This window comes from Carettochelys insculpta, chromosome 17, assembly GCF_033958435.1.
Source record: "Carettochelys insculpta isolate YL-2023 chromosome 17, ASM3395843v1, whole genome shotgun sequence".
Classification (NCBI taxonomy): Eukaryota; Metazoa; Chordata; order Testudines; family Carettochelyidae; genus Carettochelys; species Carettochelys insculpta.
The window spans coordinates 22,116,675-22,140,748 of record NC_134153.1 but is presented as its reverse complement, the minus strand read 5'-3'; the positions used below and the strand labels follow the sequence as shown (position 1 = coordinate 22,140,748).

At 48.2% G+C, this 24,074-nt stretch overlaps 1 protein-coding gene across 3 annotated transcripts in view; it reads right to left on the bottom strand.

Annotated features, from left to right (window-relative positions):
- GDAP1L1 (ganglioside induced differentiation associated protein 1 like 1) overlaps positions 1-24,074 on the bottom strand; it is a 33,981-nt gene that overhangs the window by 8,057 nt on the left and 1,850 nt on the right. Inside the window, exons 2-5 of one of the 3 annotated variants that reach the window (XM_075011808.1) lie at positions 17,092-17,284; positions 10,246-10,419; positions 1,941-2,038; positions 708-822 (exon numbers count right to left, since the gene is read on the bottom strand). In XM_075011808.1, the coding sequence (XP_074867909.1) occupies positions 708-822; positions 1,941-2,038; positions 10,246-10,419; positions 17,092-17,284 (580 nt within the window). The remainder of the gene's footprint in view (positions 1-707; positions 823-1,940; positions 2,039-10,245; positions 10,420-17,091; positions 17,285-24,074) is intronic. The other 2 variants (XM_075011806.1, XM_075011807.1) reach the window with 2 other exon arrangements.

The following is a 24,074-nucleotide window of genomic DNA, read 5'->3' as shown; positions in this document are numbered from 1 at the left end:
TTGTTAATAAATTACCTTTTGTTTGTTAGTTTGTTTGTTTAAAGGCAATTATTTGATTCCTGTGTCCTAGAGAAGGGTCTGTGTGTATGCATGCCTGAAACTGAAAGGTCAACTAGCAGATTACAGCTTAATTTCTTCCTCTTTGTTTTCAAGCTCTCTCCCAGGAGAGTGTTAAAAACATGGGGTTACCCCACATGGCGACATCCCAAGTTTGTCTGCCTGGATTTTTCTCGCTTGGGTACTGGCAGCAACCTCCCAGGGTCAGGCAATCTGTGACCTTGGGAAGTTTTTAAGCAGACGCTGATAGAGACCAGGTATTTTAAGGTCTCTTGTGGGTCCCCACCTTCTGCACTTGGAGTATCGGAGTGGGGACCAGCCTTAACACATGGCCACCCAAAGGAGCAGCAGAAACTGGGTATGCAGTCCTGGCAGGTTAAACAAACTGTGGTGGACGCCTTGGGGATCTTGCAAAGTGGTTGGTTAAGACCAAGTTTATCTGTTCACGCAGGTGTGACTGGAGCAGGCATGGCCGTATGTATCCTGGCAGAGTGATTAGGAAGCTGTGTCTCCAAGTGGTCATGGGAATGGTGACTATGGGAAAGAGAAGGGAATGCAGGGGTGAATGTTGTGGGGCTGCAAAGATATTTGCTCTGTCCTGGGCCAGCTCTTCAGCAGTGACTTACAAAACACCTCTCAAAGCTGCCTACCTTCGTACTCGAGTTTCCTCTTCTCCAGCTCGGCCTCAATCTGGTCTAGCACCATTCCCAGCTCTCCGAGGATTTTCTTCAAGTAGCTCACGTTGTCGTGTTCCAGGATCTTGGCCTAAGTAAAGCCACAGGTTACACTGAGGGGGTGGAACTGAGACTGTACGTTCTTGCACAGGTGCCCCTTCCTCGCCAGTGCTCTTGGCACTAGAATGGGGGCAATGCAGAACGTACCCAGAACCTTCTACCCTTTCCTCAGGCTACTTATTCCACAGTCATAGGAGGAGTTTACCGGGCTCCAGAGAGAGGATTCACCTATGTAAAAGTGATTTCCTGCTGAGACCTGCTCAGCCATGGGGAGGTGACTTCTCAGTTCAGCGCAGTTCCTACTAGCTTTGGCTAAGAGACAGCAGCTCCTAACCCAGCAGAGACCAGCTCAGCAGCACAGCTCCTAATGGCTCTGCAGAGTGGTGGAGGACTTCCAGGGGAGACTAGCTGCAGTTGAGCTCTGGTCTAGCCCCTTTGGCTGGGTGAAGCAAATCGCAGGTAAGAGCAGCTCAGGGTAGATAGATCCTATTGGATCAGCCAGAGAGAGGCACCTTTTGGGCTCGCAAAATGGAGCTGCTTCCTGGAGAACACACAAGCATCCAAGTCTAGTCCCAGAGAGGGGTGACAGCAAAGAAAGTCTCTATTGATTGAACATCTCTAGTCTGGCACTTTCTTATCGGACAACGTCCGTAACCCGGCATGATTTTAGCTAGACGGATGACCACTCACCATGGGTGTGACCAAGTTTCCCCTGGACCCACCGAGTTTGTTTACAGCTACCGGTCCTGGCTCTCAGGGTTCTGGGCTGTTATGTAGCTGTAATTTACCCCTAAATGTCTTCCAAGAGCCCAGTAAACAGTGGAAGTGTTGGTAATGTTGATCTCCTGTAGTCAGGCAAATTCTCTTGTTTTACACCAGTCAGGTTGCAAGGGTGCTGGCCTAGAAAGGTTCAATCAGTACTAGTGTTTCCCACTCCCTCACGAGTCTGGTCCCCAGTGGCTACAGACACAACTCAGGGTCATTAGAGAGGGAATATTCAGAACTCCTGAATGGATCGTATAAAATCCATGATAAATCTCTCTCTGTACCTCAGTAGTACCAGGGCCCCAGCAGTGGCTGTTCTTTGGGGGTCTATTCTCCCTCTCCCACCTTGAAATCAAGTCCCACACGTTGCTGTAGATTGCTTACCATGAGTTTCTTCTGTTTGGAAAGGTATGGCTCCGTCAGCTGGGGCTCCCCTTCGTAGTCCAGCTTCATCAGCTCCGTGCTGGCATTGGCTAAGTGTCCTGGGGAGAGACAGTAGGACAGGTCAGGGGTGGAAGGTTAGTTTTGGCAACGGTGATGTTGACACGGCAGGGCACGAACAGAGCCTCATTCTGGCTCCGAAACCATCATTACTCCCTACCCTCTCATCATTATGCCAGGCAAAGTGGTTTCTGCTGTTGGATCTAACTTCAGCCTGGGTGAAGCAGGTGGAGCATTATGTCTGTTTTCAGCCTCAATGTAAACTGTAGCGCTATGTCTGACTGCAGACGTTGTGCTCCTTTTTGGCAGAGCTGAATTTGACCCAGTCAGTGAAGCTGTTCTACTGTGAAAAGATACTTTTCCAGCCAGGAGTGAGTCAATATTTTGCACCTGGGCAGGGAGCAGAATCCAGCTATTTTTGCAGCCAAATGCAGCAGCTGCCCATGGAACTTGTGATTGTGCAAATACGGTATTGGTAAAAATAGGAAGGTACATTCCCAAGCCATGTAAATGGGTGATGTTCAATTGAAATCAGCATAGACTATCTAAGGATCTGGCCCATTAACTTTCACAGCAATATTTGCTGAGCCCCTGTTGGTCCATCTTTTTCAATTCTGGCAGGCTTACCCTCGGTGAGTGTAATTAATGGGGATTTGTAAGCATCATCAGTATGAAAACAAGGTCATTAGTCTGCAAAACATCCAGGGGTGCAGTTCATTTGTGTGAAAAGTGCTACCTGAATGTTCAAGAACTTACAGTACCAGGAATCCCATCGGTATGTGCTTAAATGCCATTGAAATGGGTGCTTTTCTGAACTGGACCATGTCAAGAAAAATTCTGTTCTCTGATACGTTGGTGGTTTCAATGCAGTTACTCCAGCTTTTATAGAAATGTAACTAACTCTGGTTTATTGATAATAATGGTAGCTGATAATTAATAAGCAACAGCCTGATTTAAGCTAGAGATGAGAATACTTTTAATTGTGAACAAGATGCATGGCTAACTCCATCGTACCAGGAAGATACATACCACCCCCATCAGCAAGGAGAACTAGTAGCCTCCCTGGCCCCTCCTATGGCTTGAGCCAGATCCTGCCTTCCTTTGGCATCTCAAACTCCCAGTGAGGTTGCTGGGGTATGGGAATGTGGCAAGAATGCGGAACTTGGCCGATAAACACAACACATCAGGGATAGACTGAAAGATGTACAGCAGGGTTGGCAGGGCACATTTGTCCTTTCGCTGACAGTCACTTAACCAGGACACTCTGCTTTTGGTAGCAGATGAAGCAGTCAACGGGTTACTAGATTATAAACAGACACCTCTGCAGGTTCATCAGTGAGTAAGCTAGCCCAGTAATGACTCTTCCTCCTCGCTTCCATGTGTCTCCCTTTAACGGTCATTGGTAATTATGACAACATTAGTGGCTCAGCAAGATGCAGCACTAGTCTATAAATCAGCCTCTGGCTTCCCCTTCATTCCCCAGCACAGCCAGAGTGATTAATGCTCGTACAGTATCATAACCAGCCTGCTGTTCATCTCCTGGAAAGCGGGGAGGGGTGCCTGGCATAGCTGCTTGGGGCAGGGAGAGCATTGCGGGTATGATACAGATCTTTCATTATCCATCCCCCAGCTCTGCTGGGAAGTGAAAGTTGGACCTGGGAGTTTATGTGGGGCTGATTTAAAGAATAGTTATTGTGCCATTGGGAAGAATTGGTAGTTTCTGTGCCAGAAGAACCCTGCAGAGGAATACGAGAGTGAGCTGCAGGCAGCATTGAGGGCCATGGGCAGAGCTGTGGGGAGCCTAAGGCCAGGATTCTCCCTAAGCTGAGCGCTAGGGTGGCTGCCCAGCAGAGATTCAGGTGCCACCCAGCTAATTAGCAGAGCTCCTGGATCCGGCAGCGTGTGTGTCTCTTGGTGGTCCAGATCTGCACATGCCTCAGTGCACATAACATTTATTCCACCCCCAGAAGGAAAAAAAAATAGAGGGAGCACTAGGCCCAGAACGAGTAGCACATGCTGTGGTCAGGATTGAGCTGATCAATAAAGCCCTCTCACCCTCCTCCTTTCTATCGGTGTCTCTGTAGCTTAAGAGTCCTGGGAGAAGGGAAGATAAGGATGGCGTATGCCCCATGTTTCCTCTGTACCTGCCTCAGTTCACTTCCTTTAGTCCATGATTTACACAGGCTTTCTACTGTGGGCCATAAACGACTCAGAGAAAGAGAGGACTTCATTCACCACCCACAACTTCTCTAATGAGAGTTAAGGTTGACCATCAGAACACTGCCTCTGGATTCAGAGGCACCTGTCCGCATATCCCAGAGCAATCTGCTGCAATCGGTCCTTGCACCAGGCCACAGGCAGAGGTGCAGGACAGGTGGAGTGCATTCCGATGACTGGGAAACTGCAGTTCTGTGGGGCACAGCGCACCACTGAACATGCTGCATTTACCAAGCTGTGCCTCCAACCTGAAGCCCAGTACAGCCCTTGCTGAAACCTACTTACAATATTTTTCACAAAACAAAAAAAGCGGTCCTGCAGCACCTTAAAGACTAACAAGATTATTTATTAGGTGATGAGTTTTCATGGGACAGACCTACTTCTTCAGATCTGGAGAATGACTGATAACTGAGAGGAAAAAACCTGGGCGGGGGGGAACCCTGAGGAGCCATCTAGATGGGGAGAAGGAAGGGGGCGAAAAATACAAACCTCTGCAAGTGTCTATTAAGTGAAGTGGGATGTCTGCTATCACTGCACATATCAGAGGGGGGAAAATTGTCCTTGTGATGCGTAAGATAAATGAGATCTTTGTTGTGTCCGCGGTGTTAGGTACCAAGCTTGAAAATGAATTCCAACTCAGGTGGCTCCCTTCATAATCCGGTGTTAAAATCTCTTTGTTTTCAAACACAGATTGACGTATGTAGGTTACATTCTGACAAAACTCTTTGTTTTTCATTTAGAGCATACAAATGATAATTTTAAGCCATTGCCTGCTGCCTCCACAGACTTTCTTTGGGCCTTGGGCAAGTCATTTAGCCCTTTGGTGCCTCAGTCCCCATCAGTGAAATGAGGGCACTTCTATTACTTCCAGGGGTGTTGTGAAGATAAATACATGACAGATGGTGAGGTGCACAATTAATATCACTGTGGGCCTGATAAGTAGCCCAAATAGACCAACCCAGAGGGGTCAAGCAACCCGCCCATAGTAACGGAGGGTAGAATCATAGAATCCTAGGGCTGGAAGGGGCCTCAGGAGGTCATTGAGTCCAGCCCCCTGCCCAAAGCAGGATCAACTCCATCTAAATCATCCCAGGCAGGACTTTGTCAAGCTGGGACGTAACAACGTCTATGGATGGAGATTCCACCACCTCTCTAGGTAACACATTTCAGTGCTTCACCCCCTTCCTGGGGAAATAGTTTTTCCTAACATCCAACCTACACCTTCCCCATCTGTAACTTGAGACCATTGCTCCTTGTTCTGCCATCTGTCACTTCTGAGAAGAGCCTCTTTCCGTCCTCTTTAGATTCCCCACTTCAGGAAGTTGAAGGCTGCTATAAAATCACCCCTCACCCCTTTCTTTGCAGACTAAATAAGCCCAGATCCCGCAGCCTCTTCTCATAGGTTATGTGCTCTAGCCCCTTAATCATTTTTGTTCCCCTCCACTGGACCCACTCTGGGGGGCCCAGAACCGCACGCAGTACTCCAGATGTGGCCTCACTAGTGCTGAATTGAGGGGAATAACAATTTCTCTAGATCTGCTGGAAATGTTCCTTCTAATGCTGTTAGCCTTCTTGGCTACAGAGGCACATTGTTGAGTCATATCCAGCCTCTCACCCACTATAATCCCCAAGTCCTTTTCTGCTGCGCTGCTACTTAGGGTGTCAGCAGCAAAGCCTGGAATGGAAAGAAAGAGGCTTGACTCCTGGTCTCCCCACTTGGAGAGCCGTACAACCCTTTCTGAGGCTTACTCTGCCATGATAGCATTGTTAGTGCAGGGGCCTTAATTACTGTTCCATCAAGATGGAAGGCCAAAGCTGAGTTCAGTGTTAATGGGCATGTAGGGGAAATGATCTCTCCGTTGACACACAGTTCTTCATGTTCTCCAATGGACCCAGAATGGGGTGGGTCCCACACTTCATGCATAGTGTTCAACTCCTTTCTACGAGGGCTGTCATGCTCCAAGAGAATTCCACTGAATCCAAAGCTTCCCAGACCCATCAGAGAGCCTTGCAGTGCTCTCTGTCCTACTACAGCTACGAGGTGCTCTCTCCCTTGGTCATAAATTCTGGTGAACTCCTGGCCCTGCTGCAGGTCATGGAAAAGCTCCCATCGACTTCAGTGAGGCAAGGAGATCACTCCTGAGTTTACCACTGTGGTTAGAACTGTTTCACTGCAGGAATGTTCTTTGGTCCTTTATCTCCACTCGAATTCCCCCTTTCTCTTTTACATCACCGCCGAGGTGAATGTTCTTGTGTTTCTCAACATTATAACCTGAGCACCAGTTTGTTCTGTGCCTGACCTTTCCTGGTATAATTCTCCTCTACGTGGTTTCTCATCCTAGACTTGATTAGCCTCATTCTGGAGTTAAACCATCTCCGATGAGATAGCCCAGGGCAATTCTGCAATTGCTGCATTTGGAGCCATAGTAAAATTGCAGCATTTCCCCAGGACTGAGAGTACACTTTGGCCCCGTGTGTGCCAGGGTGATATTTGCATGAGCAGACTGCACTTGTTGAAGCTCCATTGACATGCTTAGGATGTGTCGTGGATGGGAAGCCTCAGGACAGAGAGCAGGAGGGAAGTCTAGGTGAGATCCCAACAGAGTGAACATCAGTGAAAGCAGAAGGAGGAAGATGTCGAGGTGCATGGGGCACAAGGGAAAGGCAGGGCACAGAGGCAAAGATGCTCGTGAGTGGATAGAAACCGGGAGCCCATAAGAGAGAAGACTGTGACTGGGTGAGTCAGAATCCCAGCTAAATGGGGGTACAACATAAACAACAAAGGCCCTGAAGACAGTCTGGCCGAGAAGGACATCATCAACAGCAGAAGTCTGATGGTCTGTGATACATGAGCCCAGCTTAAATTCCAGGTCCTAGGGCAGCACCTGTCAAAGGTAAAAAATGTCCGTACTTGCGAGCGGCGATCAATAAGCCGTTCAGATCCAGAGTCCTTGAGTGACAGCAACGACAGGGAGCTCAGGTGTTCTTCTGACACTCTCTTTCCAGAGGAGAACTGTGCTTTAAGAGTAGTCCTTGCAGCGGAGTTGTATTAAGTGTCGTCAGTGTCTCATGACCGCTTGAAGGTCAAATACACAGACATATGTTGCTTCACCTGGTGTCTGTAATTGAATCCTTGTGCAGTCTGTCCCTGATCACCTTGCAATTATTGAAAATAATAATGAAATAGCCCACTAGAGGCGGGGCGGGGGGGGAAGGAGCGGAAGAAGGAAAGTCTGACAGCACCCACATGAAAAAGAGCAGAACAGCAGGGAGAAAACATGCCTGAAAGAGATGGAGACAAGGGGAGGGAGGACAGAGAGGCTGTGATTTGGCCACACGGGACGTGGTCCGTCATGACATTCCCCCTCCTCACAGCCAAAGTACTTGTGCTTGATGAGAGGCACTGGCTAGGCACTCCCTGGGGGCAGAGTCATTCCCCCAGCCTGCAGGCAAGCCATGGGGCTAATATACCTTCCACCCGCTGACTCACATACAACCCCAGCTGCTACTCCTCCTAACTGGGACCTGGGGGCTTCTGGATCCCCACAAGCCCCTTCCACACCCAGCCCTGTGCCCAGGCTGGCCTGCTGAGTACTGGTGCAGGTCCCTCTCTGTGGTGCGGAGCAGGGCAGGTAACCCCTTTGGGGCCAAGACCCCAAAGGTCTCTCCTCCCCAAAATGCACAGAGGCCCACTGGGATGTAAATGGCTCAGAGGGCTTAGTCCTGATGAACAGCGAGCCTGAGTTAGAACAGAGTGCGCTTGACAGCCACTTAAACGGGGACCTTAAGCACGTGCAAAAACCACATGTGCTGTTTGATGCGGTCACTGGGCTGTAGTGTGCAGTAAAACAATCTCCCCTAGCAGCTTCCCTCAGCAATAATAGCTAATGCATCCGAATGCCGTCTGCTTTATAAATAATGGAGGGCATTTCATGTCCTCCACCCACATGTCTGAACAACACACCTGCCAAGGGCCTGGCACCTGAGGTAGGTCCTGGAGTCTGATCCCCATGAACTGTGACTAGATGGACTCTTACCCTGCACCCTAAAGGTTGCAGTTGATTTCTGTCACCTTTCCAGGCCACCTTGTTTTTTGGAATCAGAACGGCCAAGCCGTAATTATCTCAAGGGAATTACTCTGCAGTAGAAACAGTCGGAGGGAGTAGCCTGGTGAGTCTGTAGCTTCGCAAATAAGAAGCAGTCCTGCAGCACCTTAGGCTACAGCTCCACTGTCTCCCTAACTCGAAATAATGTATGAAATTTGTGCAAAGCAAATTACGTAAATTATTTCAAGTTACTTATTTCGAACTCGGTGCCATACAAACAGCTCCGAAGTTCAAAATAAGCAGCTATCTCGAGGTTTCTGCTACCCCGCTCGCAATGAGGGATAGTGGAAATGGAACACCGTGCTTGAAATGGCTATTCTGAGCGTGGCGAGTAGCCACGGAGTTACTATTTTGGGATATCTTTGTATCCTGCAATAGCAACAACAGTGTAGCTGTAGCCTTAGAGACTAACAAATTAACTGGCTGGGTAATTAGGTGGCTTTTGTGGGTAAAACTCAATTCCCCAGATGAAAGCTTGTGACCTTATCGATTTGTTTGTCTCTGAGTCACGCTAGGACTGCTTATTATTTGCCACATAAGACCTTAAACTGGCTACTCACCGGCCGAGCAGCTTCATCACGAGTAACTGGCAGAACGTAGTGCCTGGGAGTTAGCCACTCTGGGTGAGATTCAGTTCTGGCTTAAAATCATGCAGCTCAACTGAAGCCCAATGGACTAGCACCTGCTTGGGCCAGGGCAGGCCTCTTGGCTTTTATGTCTGCCTCTGTGATGGTGACAGCACTTTGACAGTAGCCCTTCTTGATGCTGACGTTGCATCCCATGCAGGCTCAATGCCTGGTCATGAAAGGCCCCGCTGCTCCTATGGCAGCAGGTTCACAATTCACATCTGCCTCTTTGGTCATCTTGGAGAGGATGATAAGCCCCATCTGGGCTCATGTGTGCAGTGCACTGGGCAGGAAGATTATCGTCCTAGAGAAGAGGATGCAGAAAAAAGTAAGGGTGATGCTGTGTTTGGAGGAGCTAATGGTCCCATCCTTCAAGATGCTGGCTACCCTCAGTTTTCTCACTGTTTCCCAAGGAACCAGGGATGCACCTCGCCAGTCAGCGGTTGAATTTGAGCAGAGCTGTGCAAGAACCAGACTTTCTGCTTCCTGGCATGAGAAAATCAACACGTTTCATTTAAAAAATGAGCAAATGGAATGTTCCACACGACTCACACAAAAAATTGCTATGTTCCCATGGAGAGCAGTGGTCTCAACTCAACGGCATTTCCCAATGGAAAAATGTTCTGTCCAAAAAATGTTCTACCAGTGCTAGCTGTAAGCTCTGGGGAACTGTTAAGGGTTGATTCATCATGGGGAAAGGTGCCTGAGATTTTCAAAATGGCAGGGTTCCCATTGTTTCAGGAGATCTGTTTTTCACCCAGGGAAGGTGGCACAGTGTAAAATTTGAGTGAGTGGGAAGAAGCAGGGAGTTCATGGAGAGAGACTTTGAACCAGAGGGAATAAATATTTAGAGTAAAGCTCCTGGAGAAGGTAAAGAACATACGAGAATCTGAGTGACACCTGCCATTTGCTTCCAGAAATATCAGTATATTGGGTCAGCAAGCTGCTAGGCTCTCTTCTGTTCCTCAAGGAAGAGTTCTGCCCTGTCTCCTGGGCACACTGCTGAACCTATCTGTTTAAACAGGTCCAGGTGGAGGGCTGAAGTCTCTGAAGGTGAAATATTGTCACTTGCCAAAAGATGCGCAGCTGCACATCAAGTAGTGCTTGTGTCAAGCAGGAAAGTCGTTCTGCTGCTCTGGTTGATGTAATCTGTATCTCCCGTGCCCACGTGTTTTTAAATGTACATCAGTGGCACCTGCTGGGGTGGTGTTTGCACAGGGCCAAGCTAGAAAAAACTAAATTTCCCACATCATCCCACTGCTCACGAGTGGTAGGCAGCCTGCGAAAGAGACAACTTACTGCGGATCTCAGCTGTAGCATACTTTGGAATCATGGAGTCCGTGGTGAGCTCGGGATGCAGGATACAGCCGTGTGTGTAAGCATCCATCGGCAGCGAGTCCAGGAGCTCTCTGTACTGCACCACTCTGCTGTGAAGAACGCTCCCAGCTTCGGGGATCAGCTGCGTAATATTTTCTGAAATGAGGAACAATACATTGGCTTGGGTTACATCTACACTACAGCAACCTGTTCCCATGTGACTTGGTTGTCTCCAGGCCACTGGGATGATCAGAGACTGACTGAGGGTGGCTCAGTACTTCTGGTTTGTAACACTGGCTTGTGTTTAGCTTGTGCTAGTTCTGATTAGAGCTGGGACCTGGAATATTGGGGCTTCAAGTGAAATGAACCCCAGATCTAAACTGTCATGGGGTTGGTTTTGCTGGTCCCTCTTGTGCACTGATTGATTAGGTTTGTCTTGAAAAACGTACCCTCACCCCCCTGCACCCCGATATCTACTAAGTGTAAATCACAGAGTCATAGACTCAGAGAACGCTAGAACTGGAAGGGACCTAGAGAAGACCAAGCATCATCTAGAGTCTCTAGACCATCCCTGATAAGTGTCTATCTAACCTGCTCTTAAATATCTCCAGTGATGGATATTCCACTGTCTCCCTAGGCAACTTATTCCAGTGTTTAACCTCCCTGACAGGTAGGAAGTTCTTCCTAACGTCCAACCTAAACTGCTCTTGCTGCAGTTTAAGCCCATTACTCCTAGTCCTATCCTCAGAGGCAAAAGATAACAATTTTTCTCTTTCCTCCTTGTAAAACTCTTTTCAGTACTTGAAAACCTCTATCATGCTCCTGCTCAGTTGTCTCTTTTCTAAATTAAACAAGGCCAATTCTCTTGGTCTTGCCCCATAGCTCATGTTCTCTAGACCTTTAATCATTCTTGTCACTCTTCTCTGGACCTTCTCCAATTTCTCCACATCTTTCCCGAGATATGGTGCCCAGAACTGGACGCGGTACTCCGACTGAGGCCTAGTAAGTGCAGAGTGAGTGGAAGAACGACTTGTTATGTTTTGCCCACACCACTCATGTCAATGCATCCCAGAATCATGTTTGCTTTTCTTTGCAACAACGTCACACTGCTGACTCATGTTTCGTTTGTGGGCAGTTCACTATGACCCCCTAGATCCCTTTCTGTAGTACTCCTTTCTAGACAGTCACTTCGCATTCTGCATGTGTGAAACTGATTAACCAAGCTAACCAAATGTTCAGGGCTTGGGTCTCAACATTAATCTCTGCAGCTCTTAGTGACTTCAGGGGTGGTTGCACATTCTCTGTGCCTCTGAACATGAGGTTCTGAGGTCTATTCCCAGAAAGCAAATTGGCGCCCAACCTCTGTACCTGGAATTGATGGCGGTTTCTAAATCCACCATGTATGGAGCTCTAGGACAACAGGACTCTTTCATGGTACTCTCTGTTCCAGGCTCAGCATCTTGGCCAACCATTGCACACAGTCACGGCAACTCTCTACAGGTCAATTCAGCACATCTACATTAGTCCTATGCTAATTCCTTTGCACCAAATGGGGCACTACCAACCACCAACAATCCTAACACTTAATCACAACAGAAACAATTAGTACTCATATTGCACTTTACGTCTTCCTCATTCTGCTCAAATAATAGCCACGTTAAGGTCAGCCTGGACTGTGTTATGCATGGTGTAAGTAGGCCTCACGTACGGACACATTCACACTCGTGTGTGCTTGCTCTTCCTGATAGCACTTCAGTTCCTTCTGTCCTTGTCAGAAAGTGGGAGTTAGTGGCCCAATTTTCAAAGCCGCATCAGGCCAGGGCTGTTTCCAGCGGCAGGTCTAATATATGCATATAATTACTGTGAGTGCACATGCAGATCACACGCAAACCCTTCTGATCATCTTCAAACCATAATTATGCGCACATAATTATGCGCACTCTGTTGCACATGCCTCTTTGCCAACAGCTGTAGCAGCAAGGTCACTAGGAAAAGAGCATCACAGTGTTTGAAACTTTGTTCTGTTTGAGTACAGCACCGGAGCACCTCCCAAAAATAAACGTTCATCCTTGTGAGGTAGGAAGTGTTCCTGAACCCAGGCACGGAGAGGAAGGCTGGGACTTCCCAAACCGTGTGATGGAGTGAGGCACCGCTTGAATCGGTGGGGTTGGATACCCTCAGACTTCTTTGACATCCAGCCCTAGTGCCTGGTCCTAGACCCCACAGAAGGACCGTGAGGGAGTGAGGAATTGAATCCAGCTCTCTAGGGTCTCAGTTCAGAGTCTCACCACCAAGATTACCCTTTGTTTCTTGTTGGGGTATATAGTCTCTAAGCCTGTTTTGGACCCTTCAGCATCCGTTTCAATAGTTAGTGGCTTTGCTGCTTCTGGGCTTATTTCCCAGGGGTCCCTCCACACTGCTTGTATGAGCTATAGGGAGGGGCCAGTCTGTGGCATTCTTTCTAGGAGAATCGCTGCTGAAAGCACAGGGGGTGACACTGGAATCAGGGACACACTGGCTATGTCTACACCAGCCCCAGAACTTCGAAAGGGGTATGATAATGAATCTAATCGAAAGATGCTAATGAGGCGCTGCCATGAATATGCAGTGCCTCATTAGCATAATGGCAGCCACGGCAATTGGAAGGTGCCACTTCCGATCACGCGCAGCTTGTCTACACGGGATCCTTTTCGAAAGGACCCTGCACACTTTGAAATCCCCTTGTTCCTATAACCGAACAGGAATTCATTAATTAGCCAGATAGGAATAAGGGGATTCCAAAGTGCGCAGGGTCCTTTCGAAAAGGACCCCATGTAGACGAGCCGCGCATGATTGGAAGCGACACTCGCGAAGTGCTGTGGCTGCCATTATGCTAATGAGGTGCTGCATATTCATGGCAGTGCCGTATTAGCATCTTTCAATTAGGTTCATTATCCTACCCCTTTCGAAGTTCTGGGGCTACTGTAGACATGGGCCATCTTTGTTTTTTTTATGGATCCCTTTTAATGGCCAGTGAGTTAATTCAGCAGGGGAGCTCTGTCAGCCTCTCTGCCTGCCGTGCCATGCTCACAGGCCTGGCTCTTCCAGGACCTGGCTCTTGATGTGGCATAAAGAAATTAAAATTCTAAGAGGACATTTTGTAGGTACGAGAGGCCCAGTTGCAGCTCCACTTGCAAGCAGAAGTTGGGCTAGAAGAAAGTTCTCGACAGAAACTCGTTGTAACGCACATCCAAAGCGTATGGGCCAGGCCCCGTGTTGGTTGAGGGAGGAACTGGGACGATAAGAGGAGGGCTCCATTGTAGGGGGAGGGGCTGGGCCCTGCGCTGACTGTGGAAAGGGCTGGTATGGTGTGGGGAGCGGTTCCATTGGGGAGGGCCATTCTGGGCCCCGCACTGGCCAGAAGAGGGGCTGGGGCTGGGGCTGGCACTGGTACTGTATGGGAGTGCGGAACATGGTAGAACCTGGCCCAGATAGACAGAAGGACAGACACAGCAAAACTAATAGATATGATGATTGTCTAATATTGCATCTTAATTGAGGACCTGGTCTGACAGCCCTTCCAGAGGTGTGCAGCCTCCACCGATGTCAATAGGCCATACTCACTGGAGTGCTTCAGGATGAGACTGAACTGTATTTTCACTGATGATGTACAGTTTGCCAATCAGTCCTGGTACAGGCCACATAGCAGCTGCCCATGCCCACAGAGGAACCCTTCATTTGGACACAGAACTAGTGAACTGATAGTGCTGGCTTTTTTGCGATTAAACCTTAATACTCCTGCTTCTGGGATCTTCCATAGCTAAGGTCTGGGGCTGTGTCTGTGTTTTCTACCCTAAAGCTGCCTGTGTCATCTGAACGGCTGTGCCACGAATACAAGGCTTTGTGTGTAAGGGGATTTTGCAGGTGCTTTCTGGAAACCCACTGAAAATGTGTGTCCCCCCTGCAAATTACTGAGTATTTTGAAAAACAGCAAGGAGTCTTGTGGCACTTTAAAGACTAGCAGATTTATTTGGGCATGAGCTTTTGTGGGTAAAACCCACTTCATGCATCTGATGAAGTGCGTTTTACCCATGAAAGCTTATGCAAATAAATCTGTTAATCTTCAAGGTGCCAGAGGACTCCTCGTTGTGTTTGCAGGTACAGACTAATGCAGCTACCCTGCTGAGACTGGAGAATTTAAAGAAATCCCAGAGGAGAACAGCTGATTTCTTCTTGGCTGAGATTGGTGGAAATCTTCACCCTGGTTGCATGAGTTCCACTTCCTTGCAAACCCACCACAGAGTCCAACCCCGCTGCCTCATTCTGGTTTTATTTGGCCTGTACTCAGGCAAGCTCTCGCTGACTTCTGCGGGTGTTTGCGTAGCAGCCTCAGGACTCTAGCCATGGTACATCCTCACACTGGAAAGAATATCAGACCTGGGGGGGAAATAATGCCAGGTAGGGGGTGTGTAGGGCTGTGCATTTCCGAGCTGTGTTCAGAGCCTAATTAAAACTCATCCCCTGCCTCTGATGTGGGGAGGTGAGAGCTCTCAGCAGCAGTGGAAGGGCATCTCCTGAGAGACTAGTGAGCTGCCTATTTCCTTGGTGAATATAAATATGGACTCTACAAAAGCCTAGTAAATGCGCTCATGGGAACATTGTGCCTCCCCTCCCCCGGCCCCAGGGATGAACTGAATGGGACAATGGCAGCATCTCTATTGCTAGTTTCTGGGATTCTATCACGTTAGAGCCATTCCCGCTGAAGCGTTCAGCCTGGGAGATTTTGGCAGCTTCTACATATGACGTTTTTGAACCAGGGCTGTTTGCTTGCCGTTCACCTTCATGCTGCTCCGGCATCCAGTCCAAGAGCCTGGATCCCAGCCACAAAGTGGGATTTTCATTTGAGAACAACCACCAAGGGACAGAATCCCTAGAGTGCATGCTTCTCCTGCACGGCTCCCAGCCAGCATCCTCTCAGGTCACACCAAGGCTTCCCGGGCTGGATCCCAAGGCACTCAGAATAGCTGGCCTTTCACACACGCCTATTCTGTGACCGTGCTGAAATGCAGTTGCTCTGGCTATGGATCCACTCCCTTCAGCTGGTGTCAGAGGCATTAGCTCCCTGGAATGGCACCTGTTCTCCCTGTCACTTGCTGAACAAAGGCCACATATTTGAGCTGGCTGATGCTGATGCCCTGGTATATGTGACTTCCTGGGGGCATAGCTAACAGAGCCAGGCTCCACTTAAGCCTTTGAGAAAGTGAAGCCTTGTAGATATTTATCTTTAGTATGAAGAACACTTCCAGGATCAAAACGTTTTTGTGGGTGAGTGACTTGCCTCTCTGGCATCAGCCTCAAAGACTGGCATTGCAGGCAGAGCCAGAATGGGCTGGATGAGATTGCTGAGCTTGTCAGTGTGGCTAATGGAACTGCTAAGAAGGGTTGGAGGACTTTTCTCTCCTACCCAATCCCTGTCCCAAAGCCATGGCTAGGACAAGTGCTTCATTTATTGAAAGGTATGAAAAGGCACCCACCCACTACATCGAAGGGCCCAGTTTCTTTCAACTGTTCAGGTGCAATGGTGCAGCTAATGTGGACATGCAGTTACTGTGAAGGTGACAGTGTGCATTAGGGCTAATTGGAAACTTTCTACCAGAAGAGCTGTCGAAAGAGAGCAGCTTATTGACCAAAGACAAATTCCAGTGAAAGCCAGCAAAAGTCTGTGACTGAAAAATGAAATTTTAGTGGGAAAAAGTCATTACACATTCCTTGTGCATGTTTTTTGTATTACAATGATCGGAGTGTCACCCAGATGCCAAGGCCCCACTGTGCTAAGCAACTTACACATCCAGGGAGAGCTTTACAAAGGCATGAAAGCTATAAGGTGCCTTTGACTGCACTTGCAAACTAGAAAGTTGTCAGGGGGTCTTCAATGCATGTGCAGCCTAGACTCACAATGGTGCCTTCATTATGAAAAACTAGGTCAATAATATCACCAGAGGTGAAGGAAATATTCTCTCCCTCTCTCTCTCCCTCTGCTATTTTGACATTGTGCCACCTACTTCGAAGTAGCTGGCTAGTGTAGACGCACCCTCAGTGTGACATCCTGCCAGGTGGCAAAACTTTGCCAGACTGTTACATCAAACAGAGGTTAAAGAAAAGACACAGCTATCACTGATTTTGCCAGACCTTATTGGGCATAGCTGGTTCAAAGCGAGGCCCCATTTTACGCAGCCTCATCAAGGTGGGTGTTGTGGGAAAGGTGAATAAGTGCTTCCAGGTTCACCCCATCTCTGCACGTGAGCTCTCAGAATGAGGACATATAGGAATAGTCAGAGCGGGGGATGGGTGAAGGGTCCCGAAGCACAGGCCAAAAGTCAAACTAAAGACAAAAACTTGCTGAGGTGCCGGCTCGTAAAGGAGAATGAGGTTACAAGGGGCATGAGCTACATAAAACTTTGTGGCAGTGCAGCAAGAGACAGACCCTGGTGCATCTCCGGCTGAGCTGCTACAGTGCATTAGGGGAGTCACCTTGACTGTGGTCCACTGTGGGAAAAGTAGTCCTGCTGTGGAGCCTGGCTCATAAAAGACAATGTGGACACGAGGAACATGAACTACAACTCCCATGAGGCACTGTGGTGACATATCCAGATTGAAACGGTTGCTTTTCAGCTGCAAGTTTTCAATTTAAGCTGCAAACGTTTTGGTTTGGGAATGCTTGGTTGTCAAAGTAAAGCTGACATTTGCCACAAAGAGCAGACTCTGTTCACCAAGCAAGCCCTTGAACCGACACCCCGTTTTCTCACAAAAGCCCATTTGGATGATGACTTTAGCCCAGCTCCTCATTACCTCCTGTGAAGTTCTTCTCCATATAGTCGATGATCTGGTTGTAGTCGCTGATGATGTTGTCTCCATGGATAATCACGGGCACCTCCTCCCCAAGGTTGAGACGCATGAACCAGGGCTCCTTGTGCTCAGTCAGGGGCATGCTGACATCCCGCTCCTCGCATGGCAGCCCCTTCTCTGCGATGACCAGACGGACCTAGAGTAGGAAGCAAGGGCAGAGAAATCTCATTGCTGCCCACCAAGCTCTGCCTACAATCCCCTATATTCACAGAGCTACAGGACAGTGATGCTCAGCCAGCAATAGCTCTTTGGAGTCCCATGATGGCTGCAGAGCTGGGCCACAGGGCTGATTGGAGCTTCTCTTATCAATGGGCATCCAGTCGAGCACTCATCATGGGATTATCTCCCATGCCACCTGACGTGTACTAAGTAGTAGGACATCAGGAGGAGCCTGAACCCAACATACCAGTCTCTGGCATCTCTCCCAGCCCCAGAAATGTACTATTATTTGTATTAACTTAATTTCTAGGGCCACCTGCCATGGAGCAGGGACTGATCATGCTAGCTGAGGTACAACACAGCACAAACAGACCACCCATCCCCAGTCTAAGCATAAGGCCGGGCAATGGAGGAGCACAGACCAACAGAGGAACATGAGGAAATGATGTCACCATATTGACCAGCATGATAGGCAGCAGTGCTTCCAGAGATTCAGGTGCAGCCCAGCAGATTAGCAGAGCACCCATAGTTGGCAGCATGTGTTTGTATGATGGTGAACACCTGCACATGTCTGGATGCACATAACAAACTTTAGTCTACGTGTAGATGGAAAAAATAGAGGGAGCACTGGTAAGCAGTGGTCTCTGCACACCAGCAGCCCAGCCATTGTGTGTCGTAGGCCTGGCAGCGAAGGACAGCTGTAAGGTGGATAATAAGCTGATTCTGTGGGTGTTTCTGGGCTTTTCTCCCAGCATGAGGGGGACTGTGAGAGAAAGTGCAAAGGGGGTTGTGTAAAATTTAACAAGTGGGTGATGGCAGAGGGTGTCACAGGCAGGATTAATCAATCTCAGTCTGTTGTCCCCCTTGTGCCATTATGATTCGTCACAGTGGCAGCAATGAACGTGATATCCCTGAGGCGCAATGACGCTTCACGATACACAGCTGGTAAACCTATGTCAGAGCGGCATCGAGTGATTGCCATGTGCCTCCTGTACAGGTCAAAGAGGCTCTCGGCACTTATATGTGGACACAGCAGGAAGAGGTGCTCTGTTTTCCTCCCTCCCTCCAGTCAGTGCTCCCTTAGGCATATTTCTGGTTCCAGAGGCAGAGAGGCATGTTGTGGGGAGAGGAGAAGGCAAATGTCCAGCAGGGAGAAACCGGTGGCATCCTCATTTCCTTTGTTTTCCTAGCACTGGCTTTCCCTCTGTCTCACAGAGCAGGAGCTGCAGAGTGTAAGGCCCTCCAGCGCATTATTGACAATCTAAAACCTGTCCTGGAACATGAGCCCTCAATCTCACAGGCTGTGGAATGACAGGCCTGTTCTTTCCTACAGGCAGCCGCCCAACCTCAAGAAAATACTCTACGGCAGCCCCACACCATACCACAGAAACGCTAACCTAGAAGCCTATCCCTGCAACAAACCCCATTGCCCGCTCTGTCCACATGTCTACACTAGACACCAGCACCTGGCCTAACCACATCAATCACACCGTAATGGATTCATGCACCTGCACATCCACTAATGTGATATATGCCATCGTGTGCCAGCCCTGCCCCTCTGCCATGTACATTGGACAAACTGGACAGTCCCTGTGCCACAGGGAAGCATGGACATAAATCTGACATCAGGAACTGGAATACACACTTCAATCTCCCATGACATGTGATAATGGACCTTAAAGTACCCATCTTTTTACAATAGGATTTTACCACTAAATTACAAAGGGAGACATCTGAATTGGAATTCATTTGCAAGTTTGACACATTCAATCTGGGGTTTAACAGAGATCTCAATTATCTTATGCAGTACAAGGACCATTTGCTCACCTTTGATATTCGCAGGAATGGCCCCAGCCCACTTAATTTACTTCTTCCACAAGTATTATTAATGACAGGTGACTCCTCTGCTGTTTTTTAGCTTCTTCCTTCCCCACCTGTTTTCTCAGTTTTGCTCCAAAATCTGAGTAAGTGGGTTTTAACCAATGAAAACTTATTACCTAATAACTAAAATTGTTAGTCTTTAAGGTGCTATAGGGCTGCTTGTTTTTTCAGAGTATGGAGGGACAATCTCCATCCATCCCTCCATCTCCTCAACCCTGCATCTTTTCCCACTTATTCCTCTGCTCACTCCCTGACTCCTATTATTTATCCCTCTGAAGGAATTTGGGTGATACGCTTTGGATGAAGCTGCTGTACTCCATAAAGGTCCTTCCTACTCTGTATCTTCTCTCTTTTCCTTCTCCTGGCCCTCAATCACTGTCTCTTCTCCTGGGCCTCAGTGCTAGAGACATTTTGCATTATAGAAGGATCCAGTTTCTTGAGGGCTCCTGCTACATGATTAGAGCAGGAAACTGGAAGCCAAGACTATTGAACTGTGAGGACTTCAGTCTTCTGCCAAGTCATTGATAAAAATGTTGAATAGAAGAGAGCCAAAACCAAGCCCCATGGGACCACACAGAAGACAGACCCACTTGGTTGCAATTGTATGCCATGTTAATCACAATGCTGTGCATCTGTGGGTGTTTGTGTATCTGTGGAATGGGCTCCTCTCTGTGAGTGTGCACATTTCTGTGTGCTTCTCTGTGATGAGGATTCCATGCGTGTTAACACAAAATACCTTGCTGAAGTTCCACCTCACGCAGCTTGCACTGCTTCTCAGCCCAAGGAGTTTGAACTAACCAGATCTCTGTGCATAAGCCCAGGCTGTACCCTGACTTTCAACTATCCGCCGGTAAATGCTGGGAAAGCCCTTAAGTTGCTGTATGATTGGATGTACGGCTTTATCACCCGATTATCAGTTGCCCTGGGGGAGTGGTGTTTTCATCTGCCACCCGAGTCCACGCTCCCTTCCAACACTGGATCTGCAGAGCCAAGCAGATATACTGCACATTTCTTCACTGCCTACACTGCTCAGCAATTTCACTCATGGGAAGCGCGACTCACTTTGTCTGGCCCCTGCATCTTTTTCTGCTTCTGATGTGTATCTGCTTCAGGTATAGTCACCTCCAGACGTTTTCTTCAAGCTGCCAGAGAGAAAAACTACCATACCTACTATAGGTGGAATCTCTCTTGTCCGGCATTCAGCAATATCCGGGGGCCAGCATGATTTTAGTTAGCTGGATGTCCACTTACCATAGGTGTGGCCGAGTTTCCTGTGGTCCGATAAAGTTTGTTTGCAGCCACCAGTCCTGGTGCTCAGTGTTCTGAGCTGTTATTTAGCTGTAATTTACCCCAAATATCTTCAAAGAGCCCAGTCAGCAGTGGAAGCGTTGGTAATGTGCTAGAAAATACTGACCTCCCGTGGTCTGGGAAATTCTGTGGTTTGGCACCAGTCAGGTCCCCGTGGTGCTGGACTTGAGAGATTGAACCTATACAGTTTAAATGCCTGTTTTAGGGTCACGACAGGCACTTATCAGGACTGTTCTGCTCTGATCTGTTCAGTTGATCTCGTTTAAGGAGGCTTCCAAATTCTCCCCCATCCCCAGCTGCACAGGCTGAGCAGTTCTAACACGGAGATCCCTCCCAAAACACACCTTACTCATTAGTACCAGGGGGACACAAAGGTGGCTTAAAGCACCTTTGCATTCCCTGTCCTGAGCTGCTCCGCATGCTCCTCAGCTGCAGGGCACAGACACGGCCACTGTCTTTTACATGTCAGTTCCCCACATATGCATTCCTCGCATTTGTGCCCTGTCTTTTACATGGCTTTGGGTACCAGGCTTGGCTGCTTCTTCTCAGGGTAGGAGGCCAGGCACTTAGATCTGTGAATGTGACCATCTGTTTGGGTGGCTGCTCCAGTTTCCCAGTCTAGGACCTAGGCAGTACTGTTAGTCAGCGTCCCCTGTAAACTGAGTGCTGGCGTGGCTGCCCAGCAAACATTCAGGTACAGCCCAACTGACTAGCAGACTGCCCAGAGCCATCCACAGGGGGCAGCATGTGTTTCTCTAGCGGTGCACATCTGCACATGTCTTGGTGCACATAACAAAATTTATTCTGCCCAGGGGGTAGAAAAAATTAGTGGGAACCCTGGTGGCAGTGTCAACTGTCTCCCATTCAGCAATGTGTGCTCTAACCTGCCAGAGGCTTTGGTTATGCACACAACAGTGAGCAGTACATAGGTCATGCAGGAGGAACTATGCACAGCAGGCGATGGGCTTCCCTACCCTGAGGTTCGGGAACAATCAAGGAGCCTGCAGTGTCAGCAGCAAAAGCTTGGCCCATCCAGCTCTTTTTGAAGCCCCCAGACTTATTTCACAGGCATTCTCACATGCAAAGTTGCATTGAGACTGGATTTTTGTTGTTACTTGTCAGATCTCCCCAGGTACGTGGGCCCTGAACCCAATATTTTGCCAGGGTCTTGACAAGTTGCACAGCTGTATGGTATTAATACCCGGATGTCTATTATTACTTGTTCTGAATCAATATAATGCCGTGTGTGACTGTTAGTCTGTGATGTGGGACTGGGAGATGTGAGTTCCGTTCCTGACTCTGCCACAGGCTTTCCATGGGAAAGTTATTAAATAATGTAACCCTGTGCCTCAGTTTCCCCACGTGTAAAATTGGAACAATGCTGCCCACTGCACAGGGGTAGAAAGATGTGAGATGGAATTAGTAACACTTGCAAAGTGCTTCCAGATCCTCACATGGAAAACATTAGGAAAAGGCAAAGTATATACAGTATAACACATTGACTAACATTTTCAAGTCCATGCGTCCAATGTTAGACACCCCCACCCCAACCCCACTCCACATCTAAGGTCCTGATTTTCAAAGATGGTGAATAGTCACAACCCACATTGACTTCCAGAAGAGTTGTGGGTGCTCAGCACCTCACAAGACAGGCCACTTAGTTTAGGATCCAAAAAGTGAATTTTGCAGTCTAATGTTAAACGCGGAGGTTTTAAAAATGTTCCCCGCTATGACTTAAATAGGGCACGTTGGTTAAAACAAACCTGATGGGATACCTAAGAGGTGCCTGACACACAACTTCAGAACTGAAAACAAACACTTGTTTTCTTAAATATAGAATTTGCTAAAAATAAAACTTTAAACAATTGGTATTTTTAATGAAAACCTCCCAGCAAAACATCAGCAGAACCACCAATTAATTATTTGTTTTTCCTTTTAACTTAATTTTTAATTTTTCCATTTAATATAACACAAGTAAAAGCCTGTGCCCCGGCTTCCAGACTTCCCTTTCCCTCTCTCTGCCTGACCAGCACTGCTGAGAGGGAATTAAACCCTAGAAGGGACAGTGCTGGGATAACCAGTTCTGCGGCTGAGGACAATTGCTCAATTCTCCTTTTCTAATCAACAAGCCATTAAGAATTACCTGTTCCAGAGCTGACAAGAGAGTGACTTGCCCAAGGTCACAAAGTGAAAAGTACCAAAACCAGAAATGGAACAGAAGGATTCTCCCCTTGAAGTTGTCCTTTAAGCATTAGACAATGCTTCCGTCCTCTATGGGGAAGAGACTCCAGCTGAGAGAGAGCCATCACCAGCTCAGACTCTATTTCAGAGCTCAGACTGGATGGCAATTGCTATGATAATAAGCACTGGCATCCTGGGACAAGCCTCTTTCGAAAAAGTAGTCTTTTGTGCATTTAGGTTCTGAGCAAAGCAGCAAACCTGACAGCCCAGAAGACAGACATAGTCTATTCACACAACACGTAATGCAAGCACCATGCCAGGGCCACCTTCCCCCACAGCACCCTCCATCAGCATAGCTCAGCCCTGACTGCAGGAGGTGGATCTGGGACTCAGAGAAGAATTCATTCCATCAGGCTTCTTCAATACTTGCCCTCTCAGCTGAGGCTGCCAAGAAGGAGGGAGTTCGTACCAGTTGCTATGGTGATTTTTATCCCATAGAAACCTATTCTGCTAGGAACTAGACTGAGACCCACCAGCCTATTTTGTACAACAGACACCAAAGAGTTGTCAGCAAGGAATTGCTCTGGATCCCAATGGATTTAGGCTGGATTTGAACTGATAACCAAGCTTTGAAATGCTCCGTAATAAATGTACTTCCCTAAATCTCCATGTCAGCCTCTGAAAAATGTGCTATAATAGCCTGTGAGGGCTCTGCCACTGGATCGCACTACCTTGCCTATCCGGACTATTACAAAAGAACTCACTGGCCTGGGTCCCAGATGTGCACAGCTGTATCAGAGCTGCTTATAACACAGCTGCATCCCTGAGATCCAGGGTGAAATCCAGGCTCCACTGAAGTCAAGGGGAGCTATTGACATCAGTAGGCTGGACATTTACCCCTGGATTCTGGGGGGGGGAGCATCAATAAATGGAAGAAGGGCCAAGGCCTGGTTTAGGAACACTGGGCCAAATTTATATTTGGGGTAAAGGTTACACAGGAACTAATCTGGTTCTTTGGCTAGTGCGGGTTATCCTGTTTCCCTCCCCAACACCCTCAGCTTGATTCTGGCAGGTTGCAGAAGTCCTTCTGCTCTGGCCATGGTGCTGACTGGGAAGCTGGGCTCAAACCCACACCAGAAAACCAGAGGGATTTCTTTGCACGGTGACTAGAGCAGGTGGCCAGGCTGTACATGGCCTTTTGGGGTAAATGCCTCAGGGGGATTCTATTATCCAGCATCCTTGTGCCCAGAAATGTCACCGTGTTTTTATTGTGCCAGGTGCCTTGAGTAAAAGAAAACCTGTTTCAACTTAAAAGCCTGTTTTGCAGCAGCGAGGGCCAAAGCAGGGGACCGGCAGATGCTCCTAGAATCCCACCATAACAGTCAATATTCAACAAC